The sequence below is a fragment of the Macaca thibetana genome, chromosome X (genome assembly GCF_024542745.1).
Source record: "Macaca thibetana thibetana isolate TM-01 chromosome X, ASM2454274v1, whole genome shotgun sequence".
Classification (NCBI taxonomy): domain Eukaryota; kingdom Metazoa; phylum Chordata; class Mammalia; order Primates; family Cercopithecidae; genus Macaca; species Macaca thibetana.
In genome coordinates this window covers 101,352,676-101,375,272 of record NC_065598.1, presented here as the reverse complement: position 1 = coordinate 101,375,272, position 22,597 = coordinate 101,352,676, and the positions used below count along the sequence as shown (strand labels likewise).

The 22,597-nt window shown below is 36.9% G+C and overlaps 1 protein-coding gene across 1 annotated transcript in view; it reads right to left on the bottom strand.

Moving 5' to 3' along the window:
- Positions 1-233: 233 nt before the first annotated feature.
- Positions 234-22,597, bottom strand: part of IL1RAPL2 (interleukin 1 receptor accessory protein like 2) — a 604,886-nt gene continuing 582,522 nt past the window's right edge. The window contains exons 7-9 of the mRNA XM_050775873.1: positions 17,938-18,081; positions 12,752-12,922; positions 234-995 (exon numbers count right to left, since the gene is read on the bottom strand). Of these exons, the coding sequence (XP_050631830.1) occupies positions 298-995; positions 12,752-12,922; positions 17,938-18,081 (1,013 nt within the window). The 3' untranslated portion in view covers positions 234-297. The remainder of the gene's footprint in view (positions 996-12,751; positions 12,923-17,937; positions 18,082-22,597) is intronic.

Genomic DNA, 22,597 nt, shown 5'->3' with positions numbered 1-22,597 from the left:
TGCAGTCCATGTGCTATCATAAAACCTACTCTAAGACAACAGGATTTTAAAATTTTGTTTTCAGGAAGAAATCAAAACTGTACATTAGAACAAGGCGCCATACTACAAAAGCAGGTCCTTCCTTCCCCCCACTATTCTGGAAATGTAAACAAAAATATTTAAGTATAAAAGCCATTTTTGTACCTTTTTCTTCAAACACTTTTTTTAACACCTCAACGTTATTAGGTGTACTTTATGCTTGGTATAGCAGAAATTCTCTATGCTCATCTAGCTGTTCAGAGGAATTCCTATTTTTCACTACCAAATATCACTGGTAAAGCTAAGCTCTTTGGAGGATAAAGGCAGCAAAGAATTGTTCCTATGAAATTCCTGGGTATCTTTCAGGGTGTTATTAAGGGGTAGCTGTCCGTTGAGTAGCGTCAGAGGCAGGTTACAATAAGTATGGTGGTTGCCTAAGGAAGGTACTGGCAAGGTCGTGGTTGGTATCTCATGTTTATAACCTCTGCAACAGTGCCTCATTTGCATTGAATCTGAATGGTGGAATTCAGGGAGATCAGCTTGAGATGACACCAGAGTAGCTGAAGTAGTGGTCATGGCAATGGAGGGTATAGGCTGGAGTTCTCCAAAAAGTCCTTGTTCTGCGGAGTCTAGAACTTGGCACCGAGAGAGCATTTCTTTTTTCTTGATGGGCATTTCATATACTAAGTGCTTCCAAAACTTAGAATTTAATTTGCTGCTTTTGGGTCCCTTCCACTTGATCAGGGACAGAAGTTTGATACTGCGCTTTAGTGATTCCACTTCCTGGCAATTCACTTTCCCTTTTAATTCTGTACACTCAATCAAAATCACTTTGATTTCTCCACTGACTAGCATGTTATGGAGTCTGCTTTCCAGTTCAAAAATACTCCATCCCCGTCTGAGAATATAGTCTGGAGTTAGCACGATAATAAGTCTTCTGCTTTGTTCAACATATCTTGTGAGATCTTCGATGTATGCTACAAATCACAGAAAGAGAGAAAGAGTAAAACAAAGACATTGCCAGTCTTTAAAGCACCAGGTTTGCACACTAGTATAGCAAAGATCCAGTCTCTCACTAAAGTCCATCACATTTTCTTTTCTTGTATTGCACATTTCCTTCCCTAAAACTGAAAAACAAACTGCTTATAATCATTATTTTATTTTCCCTTACCATTACTTACAGTGTTTTTTTGGCTAACATAAACTCTGACTTCTTCAGAGCTTATGCGTATTTCAGTGATTTCTATTAATGTATTCATTTAATTAATACATTCTATTAATGTATTAATTTAATTCAAGTCAGGCTTCCAAGCTAGTGAACAACTAATCAAGGAGCCGATGAAAAGAGAAATGGAGCCTTTTAATAAATGCAGAGTTACCGTATTTATGGGGTTTGTTTGCTTTTCTTCTCTAATTTTCTTTATTTTTATTACTATTATTTATTGTAATTGACAAATACTAACTGTATGTATGGCCCCTAGTTCTCAACTACTAAACAAGGAGGGGGCTATGTATACTAACTACTTGAGAGATAACTGTGATATAGAGATGGTGGAAAATCTCTTCTAGAATCATAGCTTGTTTCTCCAATTATTTCTGTCATTTGCAAACTTAGGTTCGCCATTATGCCCTTCAAACCTAGAGACAGGGAAGTGGTTTGTGTCCATGAGTTTAATTGGAACTAGCTGCTTTTGTTCCAAGGAAGAGTGAAGAGTCGGAGGTGGGGGGTGGTGTGAAATGAACAGTGAAGGAGTCTACCAACTGAAAAGTAAGTATTTGCCCTACTTTGTGGAGCAATTCTGAAAGTGAGGTGAATATGTTATCTATGGCTTTTACATGGTAGAAAAACACTCAACTAACTCCGGATTTATTTATCACATGAAATAATCCCTTTGGAATCATGCTTCCCAAAGTCTTATCTGCCAAAAAGGGAAACACACACATGTTTTAACAAATGGAGACTTAGACACAGGTGCTACACCAGAGAGCTGTCTTTCCGAAGCAGAACACAAGGCCTTGTCTAATGTACAGTGCCCTCTAGCAGAAGCAGTGCTTACAGAAAGAAGCATAGCAACATTTGTCACCACAAATCTGCCCAAGGTTACAGACTGCTTTCAAGGAGTCACACTCAGCACATATCGTGGGGCCACCAAACAGCTCAGTACAAGCAATTTGAAAAGAGAAACTTATTTTACAGATGTGTATTTTACAGATGATCTCTCTTTTCTAAAGTTTTATTTTCACTACTTGGCAGCAAGAAAACTTTTGCAAGTGAAAATGAGCAAACTTTCTATATACCCTACAGATAAATAAGAAACCTTTAAGAGATACACATAGATTTGCCTATTTAACAATTTGTTGTTACTGTTCTTTGGGTTTTGACTTAATACATTTCAGGATCTTTCTCATGCAGTAGTTACAATGACTGTATCTGTCGGGATAAGGCAGTGTCTAAGTAGAGAGGGAACTTTTAAGAATTTTGAGTGCTTTATTTTAGAGATTATGCATTCAGGGGAAAAAATAAGCAGTGAAATCTGCAAAAACAAAATGAAACAAACAAACAAAAAAACCACCACACAAATAGTAACTGGGGAGTTATCACTCTGTAATTATCACTTAGAGAACTGGTGAAACAGAAGGGAAGGAAAGGTAGAAAGTTTCAACAGAGTGGAAAAATATTTTCCCAGTGTATCAACAGCTCTGACTCTTCATTTTCTTCCTTTATTTCTGCTCCCAAAAAGAAAGAAGTTATGTGGGAAGCTTCATCATTAGAAGTTGGATCTGTAAGATACAGTAAAATAAACTATCATGCATTTTTCTCATTATTCTTTTTACCTTTTCTCCAAAACAAAACAGAACAAAACCCAAACCCAGAATCATGATATCAATGCAGGAGTCAATGAAGATACAGTTTTACCAGATGAATTATGAATTCATAATTAATTTTATAGAATCATTCTTCACAAAATAATTTACCAAGGGGTTACTTTGAGTAGTATTGTTCCCTAATTAATTACAGCTTGTAATTTCATTTTAAAAAATTAAACCTTGTACAAACCTTGTCAGTAGCACTCTGTCACATAAAGTGTACCTCTAGGAACAACAGAATTTGTATGTGTTAGTTTGTAGTCTAAATGTACTTTTATTTATTTATTTATTTTGAGATAGAGTCTTGCTGTGTTGCCTAGGCTGGAATGCAGTGGCACAAACACAGCTCCCTGCAACCTTGACCTCTTGATCTCAAGCAATCGTCCTGCCTCAGACTCCTGAGTATTTAGGACTACAGGTGCCAGCCCCTACGCTTTGTTAATTTATTGCTATTGTTTTTCATAGAGGTGGGGTCTCACTGTGTTGCTCAGGCTGGTCTCAAACTCCTGGCCTTAAGCAATCCTCTGTTCTCAGCCTTAAATGCACTTTTAAACTATGCTTTTAGAAACTAAAGCTATATCTATACATGAGTCTATCAACTCAAAGAAAAGAAATTACAACCCAGGTATCTAAACTTATAAGAGAAACTGTACGCACATGTACTAATTCATTTGATTGGGGTGTCATGGGCTTTGGCTTTGCTAGCTTCTTTTTGGGATGAGGAAAGGAACAGGGTGACATTTTCCCTCCATTAGTATGGTTCTCTCCTTTCATCCATCTATTATATTTTGCCATCTGACAGTTAAGCAGTATGCAATATTTAGGGTTCTTGGGGCTTCTTAGAGAGACTTATCAGACAGAATTTACATTTGCCCCCAGAAGGAATGCCTGTCAGTACAGGTCCCACTATACTCAGCTGCACAGGGTGTGGGAGTTAAAGGGAACCTTGGAGAGAGGGAGTGGTCCCTGTCTCCTGCATACTCCACTGGCTGTGCTTATTCTGGCAAAGCCTAGTGGAGAGTTGAGGCAACCATCCAGATAATTCCGGCTGAAAACCTCCTGTAGAAGAAAAAAGGTCTGAATTATCCTGGTTTGCCCTATATATACATTAATCATATGCACTAGAGTCAGTCAGTCAGTACATCAAAATTTTCCCTGGGCAGACACAGCCCTAGTGTCCCAAAGAAAACATAAGCCATTTGCTTGGGCCCTGAATCTCGTGTTCCATTTCACTTGGTGAAAAACCAAGTGGAAGTTTTCAGATGTGAAGCCCACATTTCACTTCTTGGGATGATGATCAGTGGCTGGGCAGCAACCTCAGTGTTTGAAAGCAGCTGGGGAGGTGCCTCTAAGGGCTTACTGGCTCTAAGGAAAAGAAGGAGAGACTGTGCCCTAGCTTCCATATTCTGGCTTGCTTTCTGTTTTTCTTTCTTTTTCTCCCCATTCCCCTCTTTCTACCTCTGTCTTTATCCCTTTCTTTTTCTGCCCTTTTATCCTCTTTTCTTTTTACTTCCCTCTTTGTTTTCTTTCTTGCTCTTTCTTTTTACCTATCCCATTCTTCCTCTCTCTCCTACCTCCCTCTGCCTCCTTCTTCCTTCTCTTCTTAAGTTTTCTTTTGTTGTCTTTGGGAAAAGATAAGAACCTAGCCATCAAGGAAAATAAAAGTAAATGAGGAAGAGACCAAATAGGTAGAGTTCATAGTTTTTACTTGCTAATCTTTAGCCAGGGAATTGTTGCTGGCTTCTATGAAGCAAGTGCCCCAGTTTCCCCTTCACCTCGGGGTTGTATGTCTGCATCCAATGACTGTGATCTGCAGACTGATACATTAGGCCCATGTCCTGTTTTTGCACAGCTTGTGAGCTAAGAATTATATATATATATATATATATATATATATATATATAGAGAGAGAGAGAGAGAGAGAGAGAGAGATATATATAGATATATTTTAAAGAGTTGTAAAAGAGAAGAATAAGAAGAATATGATGCAACAGAGACCATATGTAATCTACAAAACCTAAAATATTTACTATCTGGATCTTTACAAAGAAGTTTTGCAACCCCTGAATTAAAGATCAAGGAGGGCGGTTGGGTTTGGAAAAGTTCCAAATAATATAAGCAGAAACAGGTATCAACTTAAGACAGTGCCAGTCCATAGTTAGTAGTAGTCCCTGACAGGCAGTGGGGTTTGCCCTCATAGGGTTGTGGGTTTTTGGGAAGACATTTTAGAAATCTTCAAAAAACGTTTTTAAAAGTGTGTTACCACGAAGAGATAATAAAGCAATGTTTTCCAAAAAAAAAAAATCCCTAAATCCACAGCACATATGAATACTCACTAAATCTTGCCCTGACTTGTTCTGGCAAATTTAGCAAGTGAGTAGCAGGAATCCCTTAAAAGACTTTTTCCGCATAAAAATATGAGATATCCCTTAAATAAAAGGTCACTAATTCATTTCTTTGCAAGTTGTGGTTTGATGTAACTAATGATGACAGAAAAGACCAAAAGGGGCTGTGTCTGATAGCCTTCTGTTTCTCTAGACAAGTCTGCGAAACCACAGCAGATTATCAGACATGAAACAAAGCCAAGTACATTTAACCTATTTATAATCTTCAACAATTAGAGAAAGAAAAAAGTCTCCTTGAACATAGTTTTGATAGGGTGCTTAAATTGATATAAATTCATTTTTTCACATTGTCAGTACAAATGAAAGAAAACTATTCCTTTTGTCTCTGCTGGGAGTTGACAGAGAGTTAGGAAAATATTCTGGAATAAAATGCCTTGCCACTAGACTTCTTGGGATATGTACTTATTAGAGAGATGAAAAAATATCATTCCAGTAGCACCAGTATTTGCAAAAAGCAAAGAAAGTTGCTATCTAAAGCCTTATTAAGAACAAAGCAAATTCAATTTTAAAATCTCTTTCAAGGGCCATTGTATAAAACAAAATTCTAGTGCATTTAGAGGAGAAGTAGAATTAGATCTAGAAAAGTGACTTAAAAGCAAATTATGCCATTCATTAACAAAGGAAAAAGGCAAACTGAAGGAGGAAATAGAAGCAGAAAGAATGGCAGCCCCAAAAGAAATTGCTTCTAATGGGAGACATACACTTTTCCAAAAGAACTCAGTACTTTCTTAATTCTCAGGCCACTCTACTGCAGATGTAGACAAAAAGGACATGGGAGAAAAAACTCTATATTCATGAATTTTTATGTGGTCTTACCATTGCCTACTAACCATCTGATTTCTCAAACTAATCAATTAGCTTCTTATAAATTATTTTTGTGTTGACACCTCCATTAATGTCAAGGTCATTATCAGCAGCATATAGGATATATTTTTTAAGAAGTTAAAATAAAAATACTTAGCCTGTAAACAAAAGCATAAGTTCTTACTTTCCAGATTCACAAAATAGTAATTTGATACGCTTAAATTCACAGCTATGCACAGCAGCTATTATTAGTTAAAAAGATACATCATTAGGCTGAGACAAGATGCATCAGAAGAGATAATACTCCACTAATTTTTGGTGAACATTAGCTAATTTATAGCTATCAGCAATATTTATAAAACCTATAGGTTAATATATCAAGATCTAAAATCAAGCCTACATATGTTTCCTATATATCAAAGAAAAATATATTATTCATCACTGCATAGTTGGGGAAAACATCTCACATTTGCTATAACTAGAGGCTTACAGTGGGTTACTTTATAATGTAGTCTCACTAAAAATACTATCTGAGTTTTATATAATGATGCTAAAAATTAACCTATTGGCATAGTTATACACGTTGAGTCTATCTTGGCTGATGTTGCTAAAGATTTTAGGTCTTGATTCTGTCTCTGACAGATGTAAGATTCTGTATCTATTGTTTGCCGTGGAGATTGAGGTTATATAATGTTAATTTAGCCATGTGTCTCTGTGTGTGTGCGTGTGTGTGTGTGTGTGTATAGGAAGCCTTTCTTATTTTTTTTTTTGATAAGCCTTTCTTATTTTTATTTTTATTTTTTGAGACAGAGTCTCACTCTGTTGCCCAAGCTGGAGTGCAGTGGCGTGATCTTGGCTCATTGCAACCTTTGTCTCCTGGGTTCAAGCAATTCTCCTACCTCAGCATCCCAAGCAGCTGGGATTACAGGCACCTGCCACCATGCCCAGTTAGTTTTTGCATTTTTAGAAGAGACGGAGTTTCGCCACATTGCCCTGGCTGGTCTCGAGCTCCTGACCTCAGGCAATCTGCCCGCCTCAGCCTCCCAAAGTGCTGGGATTACAGGCATGAGCCACCATGCCTGGCTGGGAGCCTTTCTAAATACGTGTGATATTACTTGTCCTACAAAAACCTTTCCCGCCCTCTCCCCTTCCAAATTCTTGGCTTGATAATTTACAGTTAGCTGAACTAAATTTCTTAGGAGGGAGTTTTGTTCTTTATAGTATGAGGGTCTTAATTAATTTTGATTAGTCATTGACTCAGCAGCTAACATGAATTTGCTGAGACCTTATGACTACCGGGAATTGTATGTATTTACAGTTCTGAGTTTGGAGGTTATATTTCTAGTAATGAACCCTTTACTTTCACATTTCACCTGTGGGTGAGTGGGGAAGCATGGCAGTGTGAAGAATCCACTCTGAATGCTGTCCACATTTCTGTCTTTTTTATCTTCTCTCTTCACCTCTTCACAGAGAGTAGAGGTAGGGAATGGGACACATTTAGAGACGATTGAAAGAAACAGAAAGTGGAGAGCAGCAAAGAAAGCGAACCTGCAAAATACCCTTCACCTCTTTCTTTCTCCCTTCTGAAACCCTAAAAGCTTGTAGTGTAACTAATTCTCACTGGTGCAGCCTTAATGAATATGGAACAAAGCCACTTACTACTTACAGTCTTTTCTGTGTTTCCTTCAGTACTTAAGACAATCTTATCCTGGTTTTATACTATTTTTTTTTTGAGATGCCTTTTCTTTGTGCCACCCAAACAGCAGATTTTCTGAATGAAATTCTACATAATCAACTCTAACCTCTACCTCAAACTTTGATGAGAAACATTATTCTGTTGACCTCAGTACACTGCTGGACATATTGAAGTACAATTTTTTCTCTCTTGACTCTAACATGAAAGGGATGGTGGACACGTACAATTTTATTCCATGTGAGTAAAGTTCACACAATATGTTAAATTTCCATGGTTGTTCATGTCACACCTGCCTCAAACGTTTTAGGTCACAGACATCAGATTGTCTGGAAAATGATTTTATTACTCCCCAAGGACAACTTAATTAAATGGTGTCCAATCTGTTCGGCTATCAGAGGAACTAGTGGCAATGAATACTTACAGATCCATGTACAAAAATTTTTTTTTTGCATGCCTCACTTCAGAAGTGACTAGGGATCATCTGACACCAGATGTATTCTCCAATCATTTGTCATTTCATTGGCAGCACAATCACATGGCTAGTACTAAGCATTAAAGAATTGAAGATTAGATTAGTGAGGAAAGTCTACCAAATGCAAGAATGTAATCAGACATTATACTTTTTCCCTTAAATTACTGAAAGTCTTAGGATTCCTTCGTGGAAAATTGAGCATAAAGACAAATGAAAAGATAATTTGACATGTGAGGCTAAATTCATAAATATAATCTTAGTAGATGTGGCCGATAAACCATAAGCATGATAATATTTTTAGTTTTCTAGTGTATTTCTTGAATGCAATCATGCATGAACAACTCACATAGGGATCCTCATAGTCTTTCTATAAATAGAAAGGAAAATTGAGGTAACAGCCTTCCATGGATTTTTTTTTTCCTCTTCAAAGTCCACTTAGACATCTGCAGCTTTTTCTAAAGCTTCATCCAAAGCTGGTTTAATTTATAATTGTTAATAAATATTGCATATGCACCTTTCAGCACCTTACCTTCTTACTTTTAAAGGGAAACACAGAGTACAGGATTGGTTTGTTTCTACTGTTAGTTTTAGAATGCTATTTTCTCCATCTGACCAGTGGCCCTCAGCCTGATTCAATAACTTTTTACATTTTTGGTTTTTATTTAATCTCTACAGAAACACTGAGATAAGATAGGCCCAAGAGCCTAAACGGTACTCATCCAAAAATGATCCCAATCTCAGGATCTCAATTGCACAGCTGGGTTCTGTTGGTCACATGTCAGCTTCAGAGCACATCTGTTCATTCCTCAAGGATCCTCTAGGCCCCATGAACACAATGTGCTCTGTGTAGAGTAGTTTATACCACAAAACCCAGCAGCTGCATGGGTGAGAAAAATCTCTACTTCTCAAGTTTGTGTCTCTAGGCAGTTTGAATAGGGTGTTTTCTATCTGGCTTTCTTCTGGTTGCCTGTCACTTCTGACATTCAGATGCCTGTTGGCAACAAAGTTGCTTTCACTATTCTCAGGGACAGATGTTTCTAGTCTGGGAAAAGACAGACCAAACTTTTACTGGAAAGTAAGAATTCTTGCCATATTTAGGCACCCAACCTGAGAAAACATAAGGAAGATCCTGGCCACAGGCTCAAGAATGGAAAGGTAGTCACTGCCAGGAAAATAATGTCCAGATTGGAACACTCAGTTTCAGCATTTAGGAAAAATATTTGCATCAAATCTCCCCATCTCTGCTGGTTCATAATGGCCAAAGGACAACATATCCCTGGTAGGGCATGGGTGGTTCAGACACCTCCAACTCACATTGGAAAGTGACATCTTTGAAACCAAGATTTCTGAGAATTCTTGGTTGTGTGTGTGTGTGTGTGTGTGTGTGTGTATGTATGTGTGAGAGAGAGAGATTTTCATGTACTTTTGAAACTGTGTACATTGGAAAGGTTTGTGTGTTGATGAAGTTGAGTTGGAATACCGTGAGAGTAGTACAAAAAGACTGAAGATATATCAAAAGTGAAGACATTAAATACGAATGGGTTTATGTCATAGATGTCATTAATTTGATTCATAGAAAATTATTGTTGTGGATCAAGAACGATTTTATGAAGTCTGCTTTCATAGTCCTCAGAGGCCTCATTGCTAGTTTTCAGAGGAAGGAGTAGTCTTAGGTCAACATGTTTTAAATGAGATGTGAGGGACAAACACAGCTTATAATACTGTAACTAGGTTTCCCTCCCTCCCCGCCCCCCACAGGAATGTGTCTATATTTATATAGTATAAGCATTAAATCTGTACCAATGGTTGAAAATACAGACCACAGAAGCTTCTTTAATAACACATATACACCAAGTCAAAATGTTCTACTCTGTCATTCATGTGTAAATCAAGTATATTATTCATATACTTCATTGACTTCCTGAATGCGTGCTAAAAATGCTAAGGAAAAACTCGTTAATCCTGACATGGTGACTGCTCAGCTAACTCTAAAATGTTGATGGAAAAGAAAAATTGTCAAAGGGCCTTTTTAAGAGCCTCTGTAGGTTACACTCGCAAATCGGAATTCAGAGAACATGAATTTCCTCGTTCAGGAAGGAAGGATTAAAATCAAACACCCTCCAGTGGTTGCATCTAAAAACTGCATAGTTGTCCCAAATGGTTTACTTGTAAAAGGAGTCTTCCTGTGCACCATTTAGAACCTAAGATCCAAGCCCCTACTCAGTCTGATTTTAAAACATTAAAAGAATTTTCTGTGGACTATAAAATCTCTGCCCATCCTGATGACATTTTTTCAAACAAAATCAATAAACATCTATGAAGCACCTAATGAGCTCAAGTCTTCTGCTAGATGACTATAAGGATACAAAAAATAAATGAGATATAGTCCTTGCCCTCATGGAGTTTATAATCTTGCTGGCTAGAAAAGACATAAATAGATGAAAAGCTAATAAAATTATTTTAAAATGCAAAATGTCACAGGAGAACAAATCTACTGTCGAATAAGTGATTATACACCATAAATTCTAGGGCTGGAGAGATTATTATGAACCTTTCACAGAGGCAGTGATATGGAGAAGGATAAGTAGGATTTCCAAATTCATAGAGGACTAACATTAACAAATGCATTACAAGGACATACAATGTATATCAAAGGCACAGTTTGGCTAGAGTGGAAAGTATGAGTAGAGGAAGTGGTAGGAGATAAATTTAGGAGATAAATTTGGGTTGGCAAAAGATTGTAGAAGTGTTTAGCTAAGGGTTATAAATTTTATCCTGTAGTAAATAGTGAATGATTCATTTGTTGAATGCGGAAGTGACATGATCAAGGAGATGTACATGATATTAGTGGGGCTGAATGGATGGGAGGAAAGATAAGGAAGGTAAAGGGATAATTAACATTGAAGGAGTTAGATAATTAGGGCCTACACTAAGATGGAAAAGTGAGAATGAAAAAAATGCAAGGGACACTGGATTTGGGAGAAAGACACAGAAGAATAAAAAATAACTCTGAGGTATCAGGATGTTCCTTGGAGAAACAACAAAAGTAGAATAGTATTTCAAGTCATAAAAATGGGGTATCAGGCTGTTCCTTGCAGAAACAATAAATATAGGGTAGTATGGGGAAAACTGCAGAAAGAAAAGAATGAAGGACCATGATAAGAAGCTTGGGGAATTCTTTCTTACATTTGTGGAGTAGGAAAAAATAAACCAGTAAATATTGCCTTCTTTGTTCCTTTCTATGCATGTCTAAATGTGCATACTAATGTGCACACATCAACATATACAGACATAAATGAACCCTAAGAAAAGAGATGAACAATCAAAACCCATTTGTTTCCATTTGTCTTTTGTCAGCTTAGTGACCAAGGTAGCCTGCTGGTAATCTGAATAAATATTATTGAGGAGCAGCATGATCTAGCAGAGTGAGAACCAAAGTCAAATAAATCTAGGTTCCACTGCCACCTCTACCATTTGCCAACTGTTTATCTTGGACGATTTGGGGGTTTTGCTTCCTCAGCATAAGGACATAAGTACCTACTCTCTCGCAACACAGGGTTACTGTAAAAATGAAATGAAGTAATGTATGTGAAATTATTTTATACACTGTCAAGTACTGGAATATAAGTTTTTTATTTTGTTATTATCACATGTTGAAATTAACATGTTATGATTTGTAGTTACCAGTTCAATCTTCCCTTCTCAAGGATATCAGTACTTATATGCAAATAAGTTCTAGCACTTATATTTTCCTCAATGGCATTTTAAGCTCTTCAAAAACAGGGACAATGTTTTAGATTTCTCTGTGTTTTCCTTACACTTTACTGTGTATGTGTATGCACTCTGGACATTAAAGGGAGAAAAGTACATATTTTGACTTGAAACTGAATTTATTCTGAAAGCCTCAATATAGCTTTCAATATGTAGTACAACTTAAAATGGCATTCAAGCCTAGCATACAAGTGTCTTGAAAATAATTTAAATACACAGTGAGAGTGCTGTACCCAATGGCCTAATATACCTTTTTAAGTGGATTTTTCCATAAATCTGGAAATAAGTGACAAGGCGTAATGAATAACAAGGTTGAAAGGCATAGATTCAAAGCCATTAGTGACAATAATTGTAGGTATAAGTAGAAACACAGTGACAGAAGACTAGCTTTGGAACTGAAACATATTGAAAAGGCTTTAACTAACTTTTACAGATATTTTTTTAAAGATCATAATGCTTTTCAGGATACTAAGGCAATATAATAAAAATGACCATTATGGCACAATTTAGAAATCATACTCAAAATATTAGTGAGAATGCCTTTAAAAATATTCAGATGCTAGAAATTCAGAACACAGGCATATGGGAAAGATTTGGATTTAAGAAACTCTACTATGAGAAACAACTGTCTAAATACTTGGCTCTGATGTTTGAAGCCTTCACATAACATCCTAAAAGAAACAGAACGTTTTAAATACAAAATTTGAAAGTACTTACTTCCACTTGGAATCAGGTCTCTTTCTGGGATGAAGAGTTTATATCCATAGTGTTTTTCCAGGACATCTGGCAGTACTTCAAGAGCAAACTGCTCTTCCTCAGGATTGTCACAGTCTAAAGTATCTTGGTCCACTTTTGTGTAAGAGAGATAGGCATCATATTCCTTGTTGTCTTAAACATAAAGAACAACAAAAGGGTTGTAACTATTAGCAGGTTCTCTTTGAGTACTAAGAGGCAGGGATAGCACAATAATTAGTGACTGTCTTTAATAATTGGAAAAAAATAAGTCACATGCCATGTTATAGGAAATCTAATCCCTTTCAAAATAACCCAGTCATATGATATGAATTGAAACCTATGCAATGGGCCACCTATAGTCTGAACAGAATAAAAGAGAGAATTATTATTTGTGACTTTCAGTGACTATACGCATTTGTAATACTCAATGATGTATGAATGATTAGCTCAGTGTGTTTGAATGCAGGACTAAGTAGACCAAAGTCATGGATTTAACCCCTTTATTTTCCAGTTGGCTTGGCTCTGTTACTTGGGCACAGACTATACCTTGTTTGCACAAATATGTGCAAAAGATCCAACAGGGGCTGGGCCCTAGAGTGTGGAAAATTGAAATAATCCAGCCTCGCTCCTGGAGACACTGTTCACAGCACATGCCATAGTTCCAGTTGGTTAGTGTCGTCATCTTCATATACAAAAAGCAGTTCATTACCAAATATTAGAGACAGCAGCTGGGTTTTATACAAGTGCATTGCCTGTTATTCTTGTTCAGTTCATGGCCAACTAATATGACACAAGCTTCCAAAAGAAGCCTTTGTTTCAAAATATACATCCTTCCAGTATTGCCAAATTAGATTTTTCCTCCACACATTTAGTCAGGGAGTTAACTGTGCTTTGCAAGTGTATTTTTTCCTCTTTTGCTGTATTGGCTCAGAGCCAGTCTCTCCAGAGAGAAAATGTGCATGTATGCATACAGTTTTCTTCCTGCAAAATGTTAATGAGCATAGCTACTTGAGGTATTAGTTTCTGAAGGTTTTAGATGGGCCACATCCACACTGAAAAAGTTATAGTGAGATTTTCAAAATTTCCTTATTAAAAAAAGTTTTTAAGTTAAAATAGTGAACACAGATTCACGTGGAACTATTAGTAAACCCAGTTACTTACAAATAATAACTGCAAAAGACTGGTAAGAATTTCGGGATTTGTTTCTCAAACACATCAATATTTTCTATTAAAACATGCCTAATTAGAACATACCTAAAACCTGACCAAAATGTAATTTATAAAATGAAGCAGCCACTCATTTATTTCCACCATAACCCACACCATGACTTCATTCTACATGCTGAAGGAGGAATAAACTATAGACATATGATGAGCTGTAGATACCCTCTTTTAGGAGTAGATGAGACCTCCCTATCTCTGAAGTAGGATTATGTTGTTCTAATTTTAGTAAGATTTTAGCCTTCACCACTCCCAAACAAAAGAAATTCTGGTTATTTATATTAAGATGGTGCCTGAAAGAAAGAGAAAGAGTTAATACTCTTTAGCATCTTTTCTGGCTGCAAAAGGCTTCCATAAACCTTGGTTGGATTACTTGATTGCCTGGAAGCAGATGTACATGAAGGACTGCCCTGGGTAGTTGAAGAGATCATTTCGCTTACAAGTTGGGCGCATTCCACTGTCGTGCATAAAATTCTGCTTGGAAGTGAGAATGTTCATAAGCAATGCTAATGTAAGAACCTCCTGGTAATCCTAGCACCTCTGCCCTTGTTCCAATCACATGCAGGATACACCTGCAGGCCCCTGACTTTCTCCAGCTATAATTACTCACCTGGGACTCAGAGCTGCCGATGACACACAGCTGGAAGAATAAAACAGGCCAAAGGACAAATAGCTCCGTTCATATGAGCAGAATATATTTCATTGTTCTTGATAGTGTTGCTGCCTCAGACTCCATAATGTCAGACCAGACCCTGTTACTCTCTCTGACTTTGATAACTTTCCTATTTCACAAACCTCCCTAAATTCAACCACTTATTAATTCATTCAACAATTATTTGTTGAGCATCTGCAATGGCTACTTGACTTCTTTACTCATCTGACCAGACCTTCTAGACTCCTCTCCTATTGCTTGTACTGACTATGATTATTTGTCTTCCAAACATGCTAAATTCACATATTCTTGATTCTGTCCTTACTGGTTCCACCTATATTCTGATATTGCAGTTCAATGCTACAAACACTTACCCCTAGAAAGTACTTCTATACTTACATTTCCTAAGTTGTGGCAAAGAGCATGGATGTCTTTGGTACGTGTTAACACCCAACACATCGGGATTATAAATTTTACCTCGCATTCTAGAAGCACACCATTCATTGAAAAAATGAATGCTCCTGGTTTCATTCATGTCCCTTTAAGATGAACTAAAGGTGAAGAGCTTATGGTGGCTGGCCAGAGCAGGAAGAAAGCTCTCAAAGTCACCATGTCAGATGTCCCAGACGCTTTAGAATACCAGCTAGTGAGCCAGCAGTGACACAGATGCTACAGTTTAAATAATGCACTCAACCTTATGTAGACAGCCAAGAAAACCTCATGAATAGCTGCAGCTGTTGCTCACAAAGAGGAGCAAGATAGATAAACCAAAATCAACAACATGATGCAAATAAGGTTAACAGCAAGGCCTGAAAATTGTTTCTAAACCAAAAGGCTGTTCAGCAGCACCACTTTTCTAGGCAAGGCTAATGAGCCTTCCTCTGTGCTAAATCATGCTGACTAAGCTTATCTGAGGAACCAGAAAATAGAGCATAATGCAGACAGAACAGTGTAAGGAAGAGGGCTGGCACAGTGGTTACCATAGGTATGCTGTTCCTAATAAAGAGAGAAGTTATAAGGAAGAGAACCAAATGTTTTGTAGAAGAATTTTCCTATTGTCACAGCTGTCCTTTTCTGTTTTAAAATCTAATTTGAATCCTGCTCCCTATCAAGAAGCCATCCATGTTTATAACTCAGTTGTTCTGCAGCTGTGCTAAGCAGAGTGCTAAACTCCTAGTTTCTACAGAGCAAAGACTGTGTAATCTTGTTGATTATTATATACCTACTACCTACTATAGTATATGTGTGTGTGTGTGACTGTAGTGTTGATCCAGATGCAGAATATAAGTAAATGCATCATGCATAGTCCCTGCCACTTAGTAGACACTTAAATATTTAATGACTGAAAAATTGAAAGGTTAAATAAATGAAGCAATCATTGGTGGGTTGAATTAAAATGAATTAAATTTTAAACATGGCTAAGAAATTAAAGTTTGTTGGATGGATTTTATTTTATACAAAATCAGGCATTTTTATAAGAACTTTTAGGAAATACCATTATAGATATTGTCAAAGAGAGAGCATGAAGAAAAAGCATACGGTTAAAATTAAGTTGTGTCTATGATATGTCAAAATATTTAAATGGTGAAATGAAAAATGTGATAGATTATCTGGCTGACATTTGGCATTCTGTAACTGTAAAAATTTATTCATTTTCACCATATACATATTGACTTTTTAGTATTCCACTGAAGCTAATATAGAGGTTATATACTTAAGGTCCAAGGTTCTATGCAGAAATATAAAATATTTTAACCATCATTCCTAACGAAAACACTTGAAGTGCCCTCTCCCCATATTGCATTTTCCCCCCAACACTGAATTTGGAATCAATACATACAATTAGGTAATCAAAATGTTCTATATTACTGGACACCTTTGAACACATGAACCACATTGCAGATAAAGATGCAAAGTGGAATATTTAATTCCTGAAAAATTCTATCATATCAGCATAAAATTAATCTTACAAATATGTACTACAATTGAGCAGTTAGTCTAGGTTATTGGGTATCAGTGATGAAGGTAATTAATTATTGTAGATTAACATAATAAATTGTATAATCTCAGAGATTAACAAATTGCATATTATCAGGACTCAAAACATATTAATCACAGAAGCCTCCCTTTCATATTTTTATTTATTTTATTCATTTTTTTTTTTGGAGACAGGGTCTTACTCTGTCATCCAGGCCGGAGTGCAGTGATGAGATCATAGCTCACTGCGACCTTGAGCTCCTGGGTTCAAGCGATTCTTTTGACTCGGCCCCCATGGTTATCCGGTACCACAGGCATGCACCACCATGCACCACCATGCACCACCATGAGGCAGGAGGATTGCTTGAGTACAGGAGTTTGAGACTGCAGTGAGCCAGGATTGCACCACTGCACTTCAGCCTGGGTGACAGTGACTCTGTCTCAAAAAAAAGGTAAAAGAAAAATAAAAGAAAGAAGAATTTCTGTAATTTACTATGAAAATATGAAAGTCAATTAAAACTCATCCCAAGGCTTACAGCAGTTTTGGGATGAGAACTTTATGTATAAGAAGCTACGTGCCATGATTTCTTATTGATTTTGATTGGAAACATGGCAGTTTGTACTCTTGAAAAAAATTAAATCATTTTAAATGTTCAAAGAAACAAGGCTCAGTATACTGCTTTATTGATATTTCTCTCATAAGATTTTCAAAATTCATAAACAGCAAATACAAGAAAATTATGAGCTATACTCTGAATTTTTATTCTTTCAGGTCACCTTTGAGAATGGTGCTATAAGCATTCAAAATATGTAGGTACATGTACTTTGAGCTTTAAAAGGATTGTCTCCATAGCTTTCAATCTGTTTCTTGCATGATTGCTTGTTTTGTAGATGGCAGCAATGGCTAAATTGATCTGTACTTAAATTTGCATTTTCTGAAAAAAAATTGGAATTGATTCTTAATTTGCTTCTTACTAAGTGGGAGGGACTTGACAGCAATTGTTTTATCTCCTGAGCAACTAATGTCTTATTGTTAAACTTTTTATTGGAAATAAAGTCAAACGTATAGGAATATTATAAAAATAAAACTATTTCAAAAAACATACATAGCATTTACTCAGATTTACCTATTGTTAATATATTCTCCTCTTTTCTCTTTTTCCTGGTAAGGTTTCTAAACTTTTTAAAGGTAAGTAACTTGCCATAGCCCTTTACCCCTAAATATTTCAGCTTGTACTTCCTAAAAATAGGGAAGGTCTCTTACATAATCACAAATGCATGCCATTTAATGGAATTCGAACAATAGGAGACAACTTACCATCATTAGTTTCATCAGCGCCAAAGTGCTGCCTGTAGAAGAGCATTAATTCAATGTTGTAGCATTTATAAATGACCACCAGCAGTACAAGGAGGAGGAAGATTGCTCCCAGGCCCCCTGCAAGCTCAATTTTGTAGATTAAATCTGGAGCGAACAGAATAAACAGGAAAAGGTAATTAAATCAGCAACACTTGGGATCTTCCCATATTTCTAGTATATAAGATGTACTACATTCTGTTTTCCTGTCCAGAAAATTCTTGCTTAATGCAGTAGCTTTGCTCTTGATACATTTGTATGAATCAAATTTTTCTAAAATAAACTCTTTAAAATTTGATTAATTTACTATTAAAAGTGGTAAGTCTATCTGAAAAGGAATAGTTGCTCCCAGTTTGTTTTGAACGCATCTGAGATGTCATATATATGCTTTTGCTCTAAATGTATTTCAGGGAACTATTAAAGCTACTTTATTCTGGGTCCAAGGCCAATATTTTCTTATTTCTGTTAAATTATCATATTGGTTTAGCAAGATTACCATCTAGTACTTCTCAGGCCACAGGTCCTATTCTTTTGCAGGAGAACATCATCATAAAATTACTTTCAGAATCAAATAAAATCTAATGAGTTTGCAGGATTTAACTGTTTCATTTAACCCCAGTAGAACATAATCCAATATAAGGTAAGCAGGTAAAATTAGCTTATCCATTTCCCCTACTTATTTGAATAAATTACTGTAATATATATGTGATATAATATGCCCAATGGAACTAAAACATAATGAGAAATCCAGGCTAATCACTTGGCCTCTTCAGCCAACACCAGCCTACCTGATAGCAGACTTAGGCTGCTCCAGTGGGGCATCCTTAGAACTCTTGAGCATTGGAACAATGAAATCAAAATATAATGGAAGAAGACATAATGTCTCCCAGGTTCAGGGAACAGTGACTTAACCTGTAGTAAATCAGTGATATTAATAAATCTAAAGAGTGTATCATCAAAAGAGGGTATGGTATCATGAAATTTAGAGAAAGGGGAAGTCGGAGGAGAATTTAGAATGTGAATTCAGCAATGTCCAGGGGAAAAATACTGAATCTGAGAGACATCAGACTAGAGACATATTTTCCACAGGGACATTATTGGTCTCATGATAATTAGATAAAATTGCCTACAAGATAAACTAACCTTCCTTTAATGTAATTACATAATTACCAAGTGACTATTTTATTACTAATTCAGCTTGCCATGTAACTGGAAACTAGAAAAGAGAGAGACAATCTAGTTTATACATCAATTCCTTGTGAGTTTAGTTGGCATCAGTCAGTCTTCCTGGATGGATCAATTATGGGGCACTGTCAAAATCAAATTGCTGACCATTGACAGGCTGTCATTCTTCAAAGCCAGACTGTCAACCTTTCTCTAGGAATGTCCCTTATCTCTATACAGGATTATTGCTTAAGAGAAATTAGCCAGGCTCAATATAACAATTAAGATCCATTTAGTAGTTTATATTTTATAAAAAAGAAATATATATATATAATATATAAATATAAAAATAAAATATAAAATATAAAAATATATATTTAAAAATACATTACACACACACACACACACACACAGAACAGCCAATCAGGAGAGTCATAGAATGGAAATGTAAGAAACACAAATAAATGTCACTCTTTTTGAGTATGGAGAGAGGGGGAAGGATAGAAAAAGGAAGAGAGTGGGGCTGCTGTGAAGGACAAAATATGCCAACAAGGAATATTGTGAGGGCACACACAATGAATAGGGGTAGGAAGTTGGAATCTGTGTCTGTCGTGCCTGATGCAAGAGGTGGTCTTTTTAAAAAAATAAGCCACAAAATTCCGGGTTTAAAAAAAAAAATTCACGACATAATTAGCAATGCCTCCTGCCCTCTATATAAAACGTGGCTGTCCAGGAACCTCTACCTTCCTCTGCCTCTGCCCATGTTGGGGACAAAACAGGCTTTCTTAAGAGATCTCTGTGGGCTGCAAATCACAGTTTTTACTTGTTTTCTGACCGTCTTATATACACCATCAATCATACATTATTAAAAGCCAATTTTAAATAGAGAAACCAATACGATTTACTTTGTTACTCTGAAAACTGACTTCTCTTTCATCTTGGGGCATTAATTGACTTGATTCAAAAGGTTTTTCCTGTTTTAAGATGTTCACTTTACGCTATAAATTTTTTGGTCTTTCTGTCTGTCTCTCTCTGCGGTCAGAAGAGCTTTCAAATGTTTTAAAAGTCGTGGAATGGGAAATTTTCCAGCAATTTCTATGTTATTTACAGAGCAGAGTTGCTATTAGGTAGATGGAAAACTTCAGCAGCAGGAACAATTTGTGCTCTCAAGTAGCAGACATTTTTTTCAGCAGTAAATTTATGGAAGAAAACCATGGTGAAAAAAGTACTTTTGTTATTTTGGGGTCCGTTTTATAAAAAATATCTTTGAAAGATATTATGTAATGATGGCTGTTTAAGTTGAAAAATGTGGACCTAGGCCCAGAGACCCAACCAGCATTCTTTGATTCAGCCCAGGCAGTCACATCAAAAGGGAAACATCTATCCTATAATCAGAGGGCACAGTTGCCATCACCCAAATGCCACCTGGATTTTCTTTTGTCTTCTATTTTCAATTGCAATTTTCAATCTCAGCAGGATCTATACTTCAAGGGACACTTACTCACTGAGAAACTGAAAGTCATTTTAGTTGGGCTGTGTCTTGTATATGCTTCACAAAGAGAGCTGTAGCAAGAACAGCAAATATTTATGGGCCTGTAACTTTTTCTAGGTGCCCAAAGTACATGGGTAGTTCTTTTTACCTTCTTAGTTTGAACCCACCTATTTCTTCACTGTGAACACAAAGATCAGATATTATAGAACGGGACAAATAGCAACTGAAGCCAAGGGACTGGAGAGAGAGAATGCAGGGAATGTTTAAGCTTGCTGCTCTGATTCACAAGATGGGAAGCAGTTTAGGAGATCCCACCTGAGGGCTTCTGTCATGGTCTGAATGTTTGTTCAAAATGCATATGTTGTAACCTAACCCCCAAGGTGATTATATAAGAGGGAGGCCTGGCCAGGCACAGTGGCTCAAGCCTGTAATCCCAGCACTTGGGGAGACCAGGGCAGGAGGGTCGCTTGAAGCCAGGAGTTTGTGACCAACCAGGTCAACAAAGTGAAGCCCTGTCTCTACAAAAAATTTAAACAATTAGTTGGGCATGGTGGTGTGTCTGTAGCCCCAGCTACTCTGGAGACTGCGGTGGGAGAATTATTTGGGCTCAGGAGTTTGAGGCAGCAGTGCACTATGACTGAGTCATTGCATTCCAGCCTGGACAACAGAGTGAGACCCTGCCCTGTTTCTAAAAAAATAAAAAATAAAAAACGAGGGAAGCATGTGAGAAGTGATTAGGTCATGAGGGTAGAACTTTCATGAACGGGGCCTGGTATAAGAGATGCCTGAGGAAACCTTTTTGCTGCTACTGCCATGTGAAGACACGAAGAAAGTGTCGTCTATGCGAAATGGGTCCTTACCAGATACCAAATCTGTTGGTACCTCGATCTTGGTCTTCCTAGCCTCCAGAACTGTGAACAATCCATTTCCGTTGTTTATATACTATCTAGTCTAAGGTATCCTGTTATAGCAGCCCAAATGGACTAGGACAGAAATTGGTACTGAGAAGTGGGGTGCTGCTGTAACAAATACCTAAAGTTGTGGAACCAACTTTGGAACTGGGTAATGGATAGAGAGTAGAAGAGATCTGAGGTATATTGCCATGAAAAGGGCAATTCTGGTGAGGGCTTGGAAGAAGAAGAGAGCTACAGAGAATTCCTCAGTCATCTTAGAGATTGCCTAAATGGTCGTGATCAGAATGTTAGTAGAAATATGAATGGCAAAGGCCATTCTGATACCTCAGACAGAAATGAGTAATAGGCCCCTACCAGACATGAATCTGCTGGTGCCTTGATCTTGGACATCCCAGCCTCTAGGATTGTGAGCACTAAATTTATAATGTTTAAAAATTACCCAGTCTAAGGTGTGATCCAGAGCAGGCTCAGAAAGTTTTCTATTCAGATATGGTGGGACAGAGTGAAGCAGCAGCACTGAGAATGAAGAGAGACAGATTCAATGATATGCCTCTGTTTTATGAGAAAGGAGGTATGTACAGGGAAGCAGAAATAATTATCAGAATTTCTGGAACCTAAGTTCACACTCTTGGCTCACCAAATAAAAAATTTAGGATGAACTTCTTACTGAAATGCTAGTTGCACGTACTGCAAATTGTTCATCTGAGAATAAGGAAGTGGTAGGTGCAGACAGAAGATAAATAGGTAAGAAGAGGGATAGGTTACAAAACTTGATCCTGTTAATTGGATATGTTAGATGTGAGTTTTCATTTTACAAAAACCCTTTTCACTTAATGAAAGGATTCATCATGTTTCTTCTCCATAATGATCACTTAAGGCATATTAAATATTTGACTTACAGCTCATCAAGAAGTTATTGTTCCATAAAACAATCCATACTAGTATTCCAAGTGGGAATACTACTGCCAATGAGGCCAGGCTATGATGTGATAAAGCTTAAAAGGTCCAACTCCAAAGAAAATATCTTAAGTTTCTCAAAACTAGCTAGAGCTTG